Source organism: Seriola dumerili, unplaced genomic scaffold (genome assembly GCF_002260705.1).
Source record: "Seriola dumerili isolate Sdu_G_001 unplaced genomic scaffold, Sdu_1.0 BDQW01000242.1, whole genome shotgun sequence".
In the NCBI taxonomy this organism is placed as follows: Eukaryota; Metazoa; Chordata; class Actinopteri; order Carangiformes; family Carangidae; genus Seriola; species Seriola dumerili.
This window is the reverse complement of record NW_019174497.1, coordinates 5,112,210-5,127,099: the sequence shown is the minus strand read 5'-3', so window position 1 is coordinate 5,127,099 and position 14,890 is coordinate 5,112,210. Positions and strand designations below refer to the sequence as shown.

The 14,890-nt window shown below is 40.5% G+C and overlaps 1 protein-coding gene across 1 annotated transcript in view; it reads left to right on the top strand.

Moving 5' to 3' along the window:
- The window catches only part of peak1 (pseudopodium enriched atypical kinase 1), a 69,558-nt gene that overhangs the window by 35,002 nt on the left and 19,666 nt on the right, over positions 1 to 14,890 (top strand). The window contains exons 4-5 of the mRNA XM_022756054.1: positions 7,088 to 7,335; positions 14,101 to 14,858. Of these exons, the coding sequence (XP_022611775.1) occupies positions 7,088 to 7,335; positions 14,101 to 14,858 (1,006 nt within the window). The remainder of the gene's footprint in view (positions 1 to 7,087; positions 7,336 to 14,100; positions 14,859 to 14,890) is intronic.

Sequence of the window (14,890 nt, the reverse complement as noted above, 5' to 3'; positions counted from 1 at the left end):
AATCAGTCAAATAAATGCTGCAGTAGCCAAACAAAAACTCATTCATCAGGAAAGTCATGGACTGAAAGCACTGCTAATAATGTCAAGTACTAATCACATGGACAACAGGATGGATAATACACTCTTAAAACATTCCCAATCCATTTTGTGTTGATCTTTGGTTCAACACAATATTTACAAGGTTAACGTTTGTTGACAACAGGAAGATACTAGATACATAACTTGATTCAAAATGTATTAAGCCTAGTGCTGTTAAAGAATATAAACCTTTGTACTTAGAAATTCAGGAAAACTCAACCTAAACACCACCCCAGGTTCCACAGGTTCAATAATGAATCCTCTCACTCACTCTGATGTACCTGGTACTATTAATTGGTTAGAAATAGTCATCTCCTATCAAACATTTTTTATTTACAGTGTCACATTCTACAAATATGTGATGAAAACTGACAGAGTAAATAATTTGTTAATGTGACGACTGGGCAGCAAGAAAAAAATTGTTTGAAATTGTTCTTTTGTGATATGAAAGCTTCCGCTGTTAGAAAATGCTCTTCACCTCAGACAAGCATTTCCTTACTGTATCTTCCTGAGGCCATTATGCTTTTTGCTAAAAGGGCATATTCCCATTTATTTTGTTTGGTTGTACATGTAATCACCCACAGAAGAACTTTGGTGTATTTTGGGAATCCATTGGGAAATTGAGCATCTTAATATGTTTCATAAAATGCAATCTGACACCCACCAGCACAATTAGTAGGATTAGCACTCATGTACAAATGTTCACTGAGAGACATCACACCTACAGTTTAGCTCATGCACAACCTGTTCAGATGTTGTTGTTCATCCTCTCACCTGATCTCTAACTCATCGATGCCCTCTCTACACTGCCCTTATGTGTTTCTTCTCCTCTCTTTGCATCTCTGCCACCCTCATGTTATCCATACCTTCTGGTGCTTGGCTTTCCCCCATCACTTACTCTGTTTCGTAGTTTTTTTTTTTGTTTTGCTCCTGTTCCATGCCTTCTTTCCACATTTTTCTCCTTTGAGCCCGAAGCACTGTGAACTCTTAAATATTTCACTCCTCCATCCTGTCAAGAGCTCGGCCCCATTCTGTCTTTTTTCTAGCTTCCCTGCTTTTCTCTCCTTCTCAAGCTTCAGCTCGAGTCATGTCTGTCTTTCTTCCAGAAGTTCTGTGGTACAGAAGTGGTACAAGTGGTACAAGTATCAAGTATGTGCTAGTTTTGCTATTAGTATGTGCTAGGATATATTAGTGTATGCTGCATAAATTACCCAGTACATGTTACCCAAAGGTTTGATGCCAAAATCCACAAGTCATGAGTCAGAGCAAAGGCGGTCTCACTGTGTTCACACAGACGATAATGGAGTAGTTAAATGAAGAAATATGAAATATAACCTAAGCTTATAGAGTTTAGTAAAATGACAAGATGGCGTTCCAATGTTGGTCAAAACCAGTTAAGTCATCAGGGATGGTGCCAGTAATGAAGAGGCAGTATGACTCATACCAGATATTTCTCCTGTTTATATTGAGCAATGAACATCAGGGAACATCTGTCCCATTGTTAAAATACTGATCAGCTCTTTTCCTATAAAATTCATTCACTTATATCTGATGCCAAAAATAACTGAAGTTTTATTACATTTCCAAGTTTTATTATATTTCAGAATCATTTATGAAGCAGTTACTATAATTAAATTCTGCAGAATTGCAGGAGACATATTCACATACTGTCTAGCTTATGTGAAATCACACTTTAAGAAAACCATATTTAATACATCACACATTACATTTCCAAACATCTCACCTTTGGTCTTGTCCACCTCTTTTTCTTTACAACTGTCTCCTACAAACATTCCTTCGAGAGAGTTTACAGCATTCACTGTGAACTTTGAACTCCATTGGCAGTACTGTAGGTTGCAGTTGTTACTCCACTGTTTATTTGATGTTTACTTCGAGTATTGGCAAATAGCTTTGAAAATAGCCCTTGGTACGTAAGCTTCCCTCGGTTGTGTGGGGGAATCTACAGAAAGAATGTGCTTGTGGAATGGGAATTCAGTAAATATCTGTCAGTGCTTTGGTAACAGGTGTTAAAGGGAAAGGAAGCATTCTTCAGTTGCTAGTCTAGGTTGTTACCACATGCCAGGTCCCTCTAGTTTTATAGATAGTTGTTTGCTTGTTTTTTTCTGCAAAGTACTGGAGCTTTTAAGTCTTTCTGAAATATTGGATTTTGTGCAACCAAAGCAGTTTCTCAAATTTGCTATTCTTTATTTAACACATTTTTGCTGTTTTAAATATGTCTCCCTAACACATTCTTATTGTCACTGTTGCTGACAAATAGTAACATTGTATGTTTCTCTATAAAACAAAAAACCTTTGATGCCAAGGTATTTTTCAGTAAATGAAAGGCTTCTTAAAAGCCTGAACCATTCCTGGATAAACAAAACAGTAGGTCAGTGATTGCATGACATGAACTGGTCACACAGGTCAGTCTATAGACCCTCTGTTTTGTCTGGCAGTAGCGGGGTTAACTCCACTGGAGTTTTATTGGCTAACAGTAGGCGTGGCGCTGGCAAACACACATTACCTTAGACAGGTGAGAACATTCAAAGAAAGGGGAACAAGGAAGGAGCACCCGCAGGAAAAGACTTTTTGATTCTTCACAACTGGTCGGCATACAACTATCGCTCCACTTAGAATGTGAATTCACCTTCACCTTGTACTCAAGGTTTCCAGATGGGAAGCTGCGTGAGCCAGTACAGTGGGTAAGCTTGAAATGAAGCCCTTTTCTTTCCTTCACTTGTGGAAATACCTGTGACCATTCAGGCCATTTGAAGTCCTGTTGACTTAGCAGGGAGGAGAGGTGTCTGAGATTACATGACTTGTGTTTTGGACTGTGATTGTTCGTTTCTTGCAGCAGAGGTCTGAGAAAGAGTGAAGTGCACTGAGGTAGCTTCATGCCGTCTCAACAAGTCAGGTCCTGACATTGAAACATGCAGCAGGCATAAAGGTATTTTTTTGAGTCAAGAGCCTCTCAAGTAGGATTAATGTAAGTTGCATCTTGTGTTAGAGTAAGTGCAGTAATGTCATCAGTTCATGTAGATGGAACAGGGAAGAAAAGAAGAGGAAACTGAACATGAACTGAACAGGCCAGTATCAGATTTTTTATAATAAACCTTCTTCATTCCCTTATATCAAACTGTGCTGTTGATACGCTGCTAAGTTTGTAATTACACTCATTCTTCAGTGCCTCTATCTTTTCACAGTTTATTTAGTAGTCGTTTTCACTGTGGTGGGCCTTTTTATAATGACTGTCTGCTGCTGGCAAGTGCTACAGTAATGCACTGTGGCAACTTGAAGGCTATTGATCGCCTCTCCTTAAAAGAGACACAGAGGGCTCATGTCCTACAAAGACAGATCATAAACATGTCCGATGTGATGCTCTCCTCAGACACAGTGCCCCAGGGTAGGTACAGACACATGAGCAGCTGGGTGTTTTCCTCGAGCGCTTACATTTCTATCACGTCATGGTCCAAATATTGCAATAATATTTGTGTTCTTTATGAAGAACATGCCCCTGTGTAACTGCAATTCCAGAAAGGTGATGTTATGGGAAATATGCAACACGGTACAGCACAGCACTGGAGTTTGTCTGTAAAAGAATGTTTCCTCTGAAAACAATAGTCACCTGTAAAGTGAAAACTGCAAAAATCTTGGCTCGAGTTTCTGTTTTTTTGTCATTTACCTTTGTCTGTCGATGACACTCACCTCCTCTAAAGACAGAGGATTACATTACCGTCTTAGCATTGGCCAAGTCATATTATTATTTGTAGATAAAAATTGTAGTGATGATTAATTTTAAGCTTAATGTGGTCTCTGAATCAGGCATCTTAAGTAAGAGCGTAAAACTCTTTCCTAATTATAATCTGGCCACAGAAGAAGGTCACTTGATCTTATTACTGGCTGCAAATGTCTGGCCATCTTGTTGGTGACAGGAGAATTTCAGCTCATTTCATTAGTGAACTAGATGCTGTAACAGGCCCCCAACTTTCAACAGGACAGAGCCCTCCTTGAGCTCTGTTGGCTCTTGACACTTCCTTCATGACAGGGACTTTTCCCTATGATCACATAAGTCATTAGTCTAGTCATATTAGAACATGTGTAATCAACCTTGCAGCCAAAGGAAATGACACATCTGATTCAGGATAATACAAACATTACTGCCAACCAGCCCCACCCATGACGGTGCTTGAGACTGTGAGACCAGCTGTTTTAAACTTTTAATGACCTTTTACTTTTTACTGTTTCACTTTACTACTTTTACTGCTTTTGTTTTTCATTGTTTTCATTATTCAGAAGAAGGACAGGAAAGATATATAGATTAATACTGTAAAGTTCAGACTCATAATGACAGCGTCAGATTAGTAAACAATATGCCACCAAAGGAGTATCTGAAATTCAGAACAGATGGCAGGGCCAGCCTCTTGCCTAAGTGGTAGATAGCAGGTATTTTGTGTTTTACAATAGGGTGTAATATCTACAGTAGTTTAGAATATCACCCAACCTGGGTGGTCGCAACCCAGGTGGTCTGAGGGTGTAACGTCTCACACAGGTCACATTGAAAGACCGTGGCGGAACTGTTATCAGATCAGAGGTCAGTAACCAGGCCGCTTTGAGTATCCTATTTACTGTGATCAAAGTGGGCGACTGATCCCAGATGGCTCTTGATGAAACACCAGCTGTTGAGGTTTTTTTCACCACAGAGCTGAGACACAGTTACCCAGAAAAAAAATCAGGTTGTTTCTTGTTGAGAATTCCTGATGCATTTAACTTGGAATTATAAGTGAAGATCAAAATGCTTTTCAATCTTTCTACCCTCTTTGTTTTTTTTCTTCAGCTGCAGTCACTCACTGCTTTCACCCAGCTGTCATGTACAAGTTTACATCCTGCATGGTAAACGCATGTGTATTGCTTTCTTCTTGTTACTGTATTGCATCTATTGCATCATTTTACTTAGATTTGTTAGACCCGCATAGTGAATCTTTGGCTTTAAGAAGAAACACACTTTATACCGGCTCAAGATAGTGCTATAGTTGGGTGTCTTTAAATTTATTTCTAAGTTTTACTATTGCTATATAGCCCACGATAGCATTAACAGACTGTAACTCACCAGCGGTATCAGAAAGTGGAGAGAGACAGGAACTGGGCTAGCCGGGCTTAGCATGCTAACTTCAGTCAAAGAAAAGAAGTGATAGAAATAGAAAGAAACAAAAGGATTGCTCTCCAATACTGGAGACAGCTCTTGGCGAGTAAAGGAATGAACCTTGATAATGAACTTGCGATGTTTCCGCTAGACTGGTAAGTAAACAGCTGTTAATGCTAACGTTGGCAAAGGTTTCATTTACTTTCAGTTTTACTCACTAAAACATGTGTTTGTAATATTGAGGTAGAGGCTTTGAGTGCATTTCCGTCATAAAAAATTTGCAAAGGGGATTTTTTTTTTTTTTTTTTTTTTCAGTTTTAAAACATGCATTGTTCGAATCCATATTAACTTTATTCCAATGTTCCAATTTTCCCCTGCCTTTGCTGGTGCATTGTTGCATATCTTGGTACGTTACCGCCATTGATAGATCAGTGAAATAATGCAAAACCATTGCCAGGATTGTGTAGCATGTAACCTCTGTATATGTGTGCTTGGGAATAAATTGCCCCATGGCACTATTAGTGGCCAGAAACTCCACATGGTTCCTTTAAATGCAAAATGGGTTCCAATCATGTCAGACATTTCAAGGAAAATATTCTTTTACAATGTAATAATATAGTGATGCACACAATGCCCTATGGGGAAACTGTGGTGTTGTCACTTCCTTAAAAAGACACATATGTGGCAGATCCCCTGTACAACAGACATCTCTGGCAGTAATGAACTACAGCATAGTCGCCTCATAGCATCTCCGGGGCTTTCTCACTGCGGTTGGAGTCACTCTGCAATCTGAACTCTCGCCGCGATAACACACCCTGAGTGACTGTCAGATATGACCTAGATTTCAATTGCCCACTGGTCAGATGGACCACTGTCAGTGCATTATGAAGATATGGCCTCCTGTTGTAATATGGAACAATATTTATTCATCTGCTGTAAGTCATTCTGAAAAGCAGAGACATAATGTGCAGCAGATCATTAAGAGGACAGGCGGTGTTTTTCATGAATCATAAATCATAATTTTGTTTTTGTTTTGTTTTCTAATTCTTTAGTCGTTTTACGCTTCACGGTTCATTAGGTTGTTCTTCAGTGCAACCAGAATGCTTCATTATTCCATGCCTCCAGCTTTGATAAGTGTCTGATGGAACAAGACAAAAAAAAAAGAAAGAAAAAAAATCAGTTAATAATCACATTTAGGTCTGCCACCTTATCATCACACTTTTTTCACCAATCTGCTATGGCAGATTTAGATGAAATTCATCGCACCTCTGTAAACACCTGAACTCATAGCCTCCCACTGTCACAGAGGGATCTTCAAAACATCTTATCACACACCCTTCTGACCTGCCTTGCCTTTTTTTTTCCACCTTCCCTCAGGCAACGTATGTGTAGTTGCATTTGAAAAACATCAGGCTTCAAAAGCCCCCCCCCCCCCTCCTTACTTACAGCTGTGATGAGAACGATGAAGTGTGCAGATAAAGTGATGCAAACGCTGATGTCAGAAAGTGAAAAAACTGACCAGATAAAAACATTGCTGTGTGTGTTTTGTTGCTGGTGTCCTGATATCTTAGATACAGTTATCAGTTATAGATAAAATTAACAATGACAGATGGAAGCCCTGATCAAAAGCAGCTTGTTTATCATCTATAAACACAACTGCACTCCTACTTCTTTTCTGATTTGTTTTGCAGATATTTTCATGCAGAATTAAACCTTATCATGAAGAGATTAATGAATAAAATCAAGGCAGTGGGTAAAATATCAGAAAGGAGAAAGGAAATAAAACAAATATAATCAGACCATTAATAGAGCAAGTATCCCACATTTTTATAACTAACCGAGCCATGCCTCTCTCTCTGTCATGTGCAGCCAGGTACCGGTCAGTGCCAGCAACGCCAAGGATCGGGAGCTGCCCAGTGCCACCTTCCTGTCTGCCAAAGTGAATCTGGGGCTGGCCCTTGGGGAGAGCGAAGAGTGCCATGCCAACCAGGTTGCCACACCAGCTTCAGCCAGCGAGGGCAGCGCCAGCCTCGGAGAGCCAGAGGAGGATGGGAATCACTCCCATCACTCCCACTCCCCCGCCTCCAGCCAGTGCAGTGCCACATACAGCAACCTGGGTAAGAACGACACATGCGAGAGGAAGACGGTTTCTTAAACTTGTGTATTTATAAGAATGTGTATTAGTATTGCATATGGCTTATATGAAGCTGAGAAAACTTGTCTTAAAACAGTAGTTAGTGTGCTGCATAGGTAAGTGCAGGTACCACAAAGTCTGCAAGCTTTGTTCCTCCTGCGTAGGACTGATTTTGACACAACACTGTAACTGCCACCTCTGCGTGTATTCATTTTCATCTGGAGTTTACGTCGCAGGAAAAAATAGTTTGTGTCCTTCTGCGAAAAGACTCCATTTGCCGTAATTTACAATGAACAAGGTCCTTTTACTGTACGTTTTTTTATGCTTCTCAAAAAGCGTGAAGAGAAAAATGAGGGGGAGAATGCAAATAAGCTGCTGAACGTGCACTACAATCCCTCAGAGCTAGACAAAACTACAGATGGTTAAGTTCCACAGTGTTTGGCCTGCAAATGTTTTTTTTTTTTTGTGTGTGTGTGTGTGTGTGTGTGTGTGTGTGTTGTTGTAATAGTAACTAGAGTCAGTGGGTGAATATTTCGAGGATATGTCGTTCTTCAGTTTCTGCAGTTCACCTCACTCCTACTGTAAGACGCTGACTTTTTTCAGCATCAGCACATCTCCATGTGTGACAAGTCATAATTTATTCCCTGCTAAATAAGGTGCAGCTGAAAATCTCAGAACACATCTTCTCATCCACAGCCTGCAAGTTGGAATCTAGATTAACCTGAAATAATTTATTTCAGCGAGGGGTGGAAATCTTTGTCCTGAGGTTAGCGCCTGTGTATTGAGCATGCTTCTCTCCCTGCTGAGCTGGGACTAATTCTCATCAAGGCTATTCGCTTCAGCAGATTTATTGGACATGCAGAAATGAACAGAGGGTGGATCACTCTCATACATCAAGACATTATGCTATTTTTTTTCTATTCTTCCATGTTTCATTGCCTTTGTCTCTTTGCATTGTTTCTGAAAACCATATTTGATATGACTGAGTCTGAAGTAGAGCTACACTAATAACCACATTATAAGAACATGTACTTCACGACCGTACCGTACATGACAGACCGTACCTTAAATAATTATGTGGTCCGACACTGGTATTACAAAGGTATTAAAGTCCACAGCTGAATTATTTACTTACTTAGAGACGAAACAAAAACAGACAAATCTGTTATAATTCTGTGTTTCTCTTTATCTTATTCTTTATGTCCACGACATCACCTGAAGCTAACGAATGGTATCGAAATAACTGAGAAAAAAAGTCTAATTTGCACTAAGGTTTGTTTTTGATGGGAAAAGCAAGATAGTAGACAATCATCGAGAGACACAAGCATATCTGTAAATCTTGTGCTGGTGCATCTACTATCTCACAAAAGACAAATTCACCAGGAGCCCTGCTGTTTCTTTCTCAATTCTGTTATTCTACACGAATGTGACAACACTTTAAACAGTTATCCTGTTTTTAAGATCATTGTTTCAAGTGGTTAAAATTGAAAGAATTTGGAATGAGACAGCAGTGGCCAGATTTATTTATTTGTTAATTTGTTTGTTTATTTGAAGCAAGACATCCAAATGGCAAGGGAGACACATTTTGGCATATGTTCTCATTATTATTAAAGCTTAATGCCTTAAGATTGTTGTCTCAGCAGCCCATGATAGTAGAGTACATCAAATAACAAAGAGGCCCAAATCCCCCGTCTCTGGTTTATAATATTACTGCAGACGGCCATGTTGCATTCCTCTAATACCGTGATGATGAAGTTTGTATTAAATTCCCCAATTTGAAGCCGTTTTTTTTTTTTTTTTTTTTTTTTTGTGACAGTGGCCATTTTGTTATTTGTCAGCAGCTCAGTATCACAGGTTTGGTGGTGGTGGTAGAGCGAAGGGAGGCAGAGAGATGGGCACAGCTGTCAAACATGCAGGCCACTTAAAACACAAAGCTCTCTGTGTGATTGAGCAGGGTTTGAGAGAAAAAGTGGTAGAAACACAAAGCGATAGGTCAGAGAGAGTGGGTTTGTGGAGCAGATGCACTGCCGAGGTGCTTCACTGTGTGTTTTTTCACTCACGTGTGTGTGTGAGTCGTTGCACTGAATAGACTCTTTTTTTTTTTTTACATGGGTATATGCAGACTGGGTACACTGTGTTTGTGTGTGTGTGTGTTTTTGTGGGGAGATATATTGTGGATGTGCTAAAAGCTCCCTGGATAAAGCATGACGAGCTGCCTGCAGCCTAATTTGACTCTTCTACGTGCCGCTAATGAGGAACAAGGCAGGAGCTAGGAGTTGGTGTCTTTGTCTGCCTTCAAACATTGTGCAGTGTGTCACATTTGTTTGGGAGGATGTGTGTGGCCTTCAAGATTAACACACAGCCACTGAGTGCGATGCCTGTTTTTAACTTTCCACATCTCTCGCCTTTTCTACTTGTCAGGATCTCAGGATTGATTTACCATCTCTCTCGCTGCTCTTCACTTTTTTGGCTGCAGTAATATTTCCTGCTCACACGATTTAGTGGAGAATCACTTTCAATTGTCTGTCTCTCTCTTTCTCTCTCTCTCTCTCTCTCTCTCTCTCTCTCCCTCTCTCCCTCTCTCCGTCTCTCCCTCTCACTCGGTATATATACAGTATACACACACTTGTGTTTTAATCAGAGCATCAGGCAGTAGGAGGCAGAGCGCTCTCTGCCTCGCTCACTGAGAAATCTCCAGTATTGGTGGGAGCGTTGAGCCTGCCTGTTGGCACCAGCGGCTCCGCACAGACTCTCAGGGATGGAAGCAGAGAAAAGCTTTTCACTCTGCCTCCCTACGCAGCCGCTGCACCGTGTTTACCTAAAAACTTTGAGGCATTAGTGGAATTGAGGTAGGCTTGTTTTTCCTGTTTTCCCACCTTATTGCTCGGTGTTTGTCTCTTTCATCACCTGTTTATCTCGCTGTTATCAGGTGCCTCCTGTTCGTCCCATCGCCTCTTTATATATCTCTTTCTCTGTCACTTCCCTCACTTTTACCACCTCCAGCCACCTGCTCCACTGCTCTTGCTTCAATCCTCCCCTCTGTTCCTCTTTATTCTAGCCACCTCCTCCATCGTCTCCTGTTGCTGTGGTGTTAGTTTGATTGCGGCACGATGTGTGAACAATAATCACTCTGCAACAAGTTCATTCATCTCCTTGCGAAGAAATGATGGAAAATTTCAGCCTCTGTTTACTGAAATTGTTTATGGAACGGCTTCATATGTAATTATTTTATATATTTGATATATCAAGGTTAATAACAGTTAATTTTTTCACTCAGTAGAATAAGTCACTTTCCTTTTAATTTGAAAGTGTTATAGCTTCATTGTATCCCAGTATAAGAGAAGATGAAAAAAAGGTGAATTTATTTTCTGTCATTTGTGGGTTTTAGTTTTGATTTATATCCTAAATATACTTAAATATAGAGGAAATCATTAACTCAATCCTATTGGAGAATGTAGTCATTTTACTGCAACTGCCTCAGTACAGTAAATTCTTGTTTGTGTCGTGCATGGCTTGTTAGCAATCTTTTTTTTTCTTCTTTCTTTATTTAATATCTATGACGATGATGATGATGTAATAATGTGCAGCAGAGAGAATGTGATGCCTCATTTAAATTTGCATGCATTCGTACACGCAGTTGGCTTGAGGAGATTGACAGCAGTAGCAGACGCACACACATTAGGTTCCGTGTTCTCGAGAAAAGAATTAGCTTTTTAATCCTGAGCAGATTTTCAAGAGATCGGGACTCTGCTGTTTTATCTCCTGGACGTGGACACCCGTCAGTTTCAGTTTATCACCACTTTTCACAAAATCTGTCACACGGTTTGTGTAATTGAAATCTGACCCTTTTCCCTCACGGTGAGATTACAGCATCCTGTGTAGTTATGTTATAAGGCCATTTCTACAATTGATGACACTAAAAGGTTTTTTTTTTTTTTTAAGAGAAAAGGTGTTGCACATGTTATTCTGGTAATGTTTAGTCTTGGTTTCTCTTTCTACTATTTAGATTTATGTTATATTTTTATACTTTATTTAGTCTATTTAATTATTGTATGGTATTTAGCCTTAAATTGCACTTTGCTTTTTTTTTTTTTTTTTTTACGCTTGTTATCCATCTTATATGTATATATATATTATATATATATATATATATATATATATATATATATATTATTATATATATGCTGTATTTCTGTAACTGAAAGAATTAGTCGATTACTTGGATTGTCAATAACAAGAAAAATAATTTGCAGACTTTTTGTTAATCATATAATTGATTTAATCAAGTCATTTTTCAAGCATAAATGTCAAACATTAGCTGGTTTCAGCTTCTCAAATTGTCAATTTGACACTTTCTTCCATTTCATATCATTGTAAACTGAATTTTTTGAGAAGCTTTGATATTTGGTATTTTTCACAGTATTTTGACATTTCATCGGCAAAACAATTTGATCAAACAAATAATCTGCAAATGAAACATTTTCGATTTAGCCAGGTGTACCTAATAAACTGCCAACTCAGAGTATATTCTTGAAGTGAAGTGACAGTCACAAACTGGGTGAGTCTTATGTAATAAAGTTAAGTCACAGGCAGCTTGCTGCCATAAAAGATAAAAGATGGAAAGAGACGGTTGTTTTCTTGGATGGATTACTGCAGATTGGTGGAGGAACACATTAAATATACTCATTCCAGGGAGGATTAACAAGACTCATTTACTTTATCCTGACTGCTCTTTCTTAAGGCTTCTCCTGCTTACTTAAAATGATGGCAGCATGAAGCACATGTGAGGAGTTATTCATACCGTTTGATGAGAATTTGTAATCATTAGCGGTTGGACTGTGTGTTCAAGCACATTCCTTTACCGTAGGGGTGGCAGCCTCCCTTCGTGGTCCTCCCAAATAAATTGGGTTGTTCCCTGGTTAAAAAGCTGAGCAGAAGGCTTGTCAGTGACCTTGTACACCCACTCAGTTAAAACCATCAGGCTGTTTCAATCCCATCATACAAAAGGCACGAGCCCTTTGTTCTTTTCATCTTATCAGACACTTTTGTCTGACCCATCTGCCTCCATGGTCCTCATCTCCAGAGAACATGGGGAGGGGAGTCCAATCAACCCCTCAACCCTCCAATTCCCTCACACCACCATCCCAGAAAAATAAGGTCACTTCAAGTCACTGATAAATGTGCCCTCCATGCTGCCTCTTTAAGCCTCACTGCAGAACAGAGCTGCAGATTGAGTCGGGCAGCTGGATGGTTGCAGGGATAACTTGTGCCCAGCTGCTCTCTGGCTTGAATTCTCCTCAGGGCCACCAGTCACCTCACGTGCCGTAGCACACAACCTTGTGTCACCCTCTCATCCTCATGAGAGGCAGCAGGCCGGTGGGAGGCTGGAAACACTGTGGGGGAGAAACAAGTAGCGGTAGACAAGCTGGTGGTGAAAGTGTTGAGTGATTTGTAATGCAGGTGTCATTTTTACTCTGGTTTGATTATTGTAAAAGTCACATTCAGTGATAACTATAAATCATATTTGATCCCTGTTTTATCTTTATCTGCAGTTTTATCTTTTAGAAATTCCTTTTTTTTTTCAGAGCATCAGAAGCTATTTTCCCAAAAACAACCTTTTAAGTGCTGAATCACTTGCCTTTTTGATTGTCTGCCCTCAGGGAAATTAATGAAAGCATCAAAACTTGAAAGTAAAATATAAAAAACTTAAATAAACGGCAAAAAGTGGCTAACTCACCTAGTTTAGATATTTAGCTTCATTTATTTCTTTCATATAATTGAACACATCCTGCCAGTGGTGGAAGACATATTAATAAGCTCTGCTTAAGTAAAAGTAGCTACATTACATTCATATTATATTTAGTTACATTATGACTTGTAAGCTTACTTGTATATCAGTGCTTTCTTTTATTTATAAGATGTTTTTCTTTTGTTTGTAAAATCTCAGTCTGCAGTGAGATAACTAGTAACTGTAGCTGTCGAATGAATGTAGTGGAGTAAAAAGTAGGCAACAATATTTCCCTCTGAAATGTAGTAGAGTAAAACTATATAGTACCAGAAAATGGAAGTACTCAAATTGTACTTATGTACAGCACTGAGGTGCAGATAAAAGTCCCATATTTTACACTTTTCCAATGATTTATTTGACGTTTTGATCCATAAGCAGATATATTTGTGGTTTTAAGAACCAAAAACCATCTCGGTGTAGTTTTACATCTCCTCTCTCAGGCCTCTCTCTGGAACTCTAGCAACAACAGGTCGGTGAGCCAATCAGAGGAGAGGATCTGAGCCTCTTTTCAGATTTTTCTGACTGTTTTCTGAGTGAAGGTAAACGCTCACAAATCCTGCAAAGTTGCATGGTGAGTCCAGGTGCGCAGGGCTTGGGGCATGGCTGAGAGCAGTGACTGTTGTGACATCACAAGTTCCAGAAGTCCTGACGGCTGGTTTTAAGGCTCAGTTTCTGAATACAGGCTGTGTGTATTTAACTGTGGACTGAGCGCTTTGATACTTTCACAGCATGTGAATTTATTTGAGTATTCTTCCAGACCTGCTTTGAAATAAAAAAAACACATGGAAATTTCACTTTATTCAATATGAGACCTTTAAAGCTGTTTGAAGCAACTATGTGTATCACATTATCCTGTCCACTCAGTTTTATATGGTGCAGTGGTTTTAGCACTTCATCAGTTTGAATTTCATTGATTCTTATTCACACTGAAAACATGGTGTTATCTTCCCTCTCTTCCAGGTCAATCCAGAGCCAACATGATACCACTGAAACAACCACGCAACACCAAGGCATCCAACGACACCTTGGCCTCCATCGACCTGGACGGCCTCGCTGACCAGCCAGCCCCCAAGGCCACACCACCACCACTACCTAAGAAGGCTGTACCTCGATCCAGTACTGAACCCAGCCTGGGAGGCAAAGAGCCAATGCAGGGAGCCCTGAGACCTCGGGCTGAGGCTAAACCTGGGGGCACCAATCTCAGTGTGGCCAACCCTCTGTACGACTTGGACTCCACCTGGGAGACAGCTAGTCAGAGCTCCTCTCTCAGCTCCGAGCCTCATCGGCCCCACAACCATGAAAGCGGTGACTCCCTAGAGAGGCCATCGGTTGCCGCGGCCACCAACAAGGGCCGCCCGACTAACAGCCCGTCCTCCCTGGTTCCTCAGCCTGCATCTGCTGCACCCAGTGGCACCACTGGCAGAGAGAGGAGGGCCTACCCAAGTACAGAGTCTCTGGCTGGAAGGGGTCGGACGACAGGCAGAGGTGGTGTTGCTGGAGGAGGAGGAGGTTCCAAACCCCAGAGACCTGCTCTTTACAGGGGTTTGGACAGCTGGGATGAGGTGGTGGGCAGGATTCGGGGTCTCCACACAGACACGCTGCGGAAGCTGGCAGCAAAGTGTGAGGACCGTTTCATGGCTGGCCAGAAGGATCACTTGAGATTTGGCACTGACAGCTGGTCCCACTTCAGGCTGACTACTGGGAAACCCTGCTGCGAGGCGGGGGATGCTGTTTACTACACTGCTTCCTA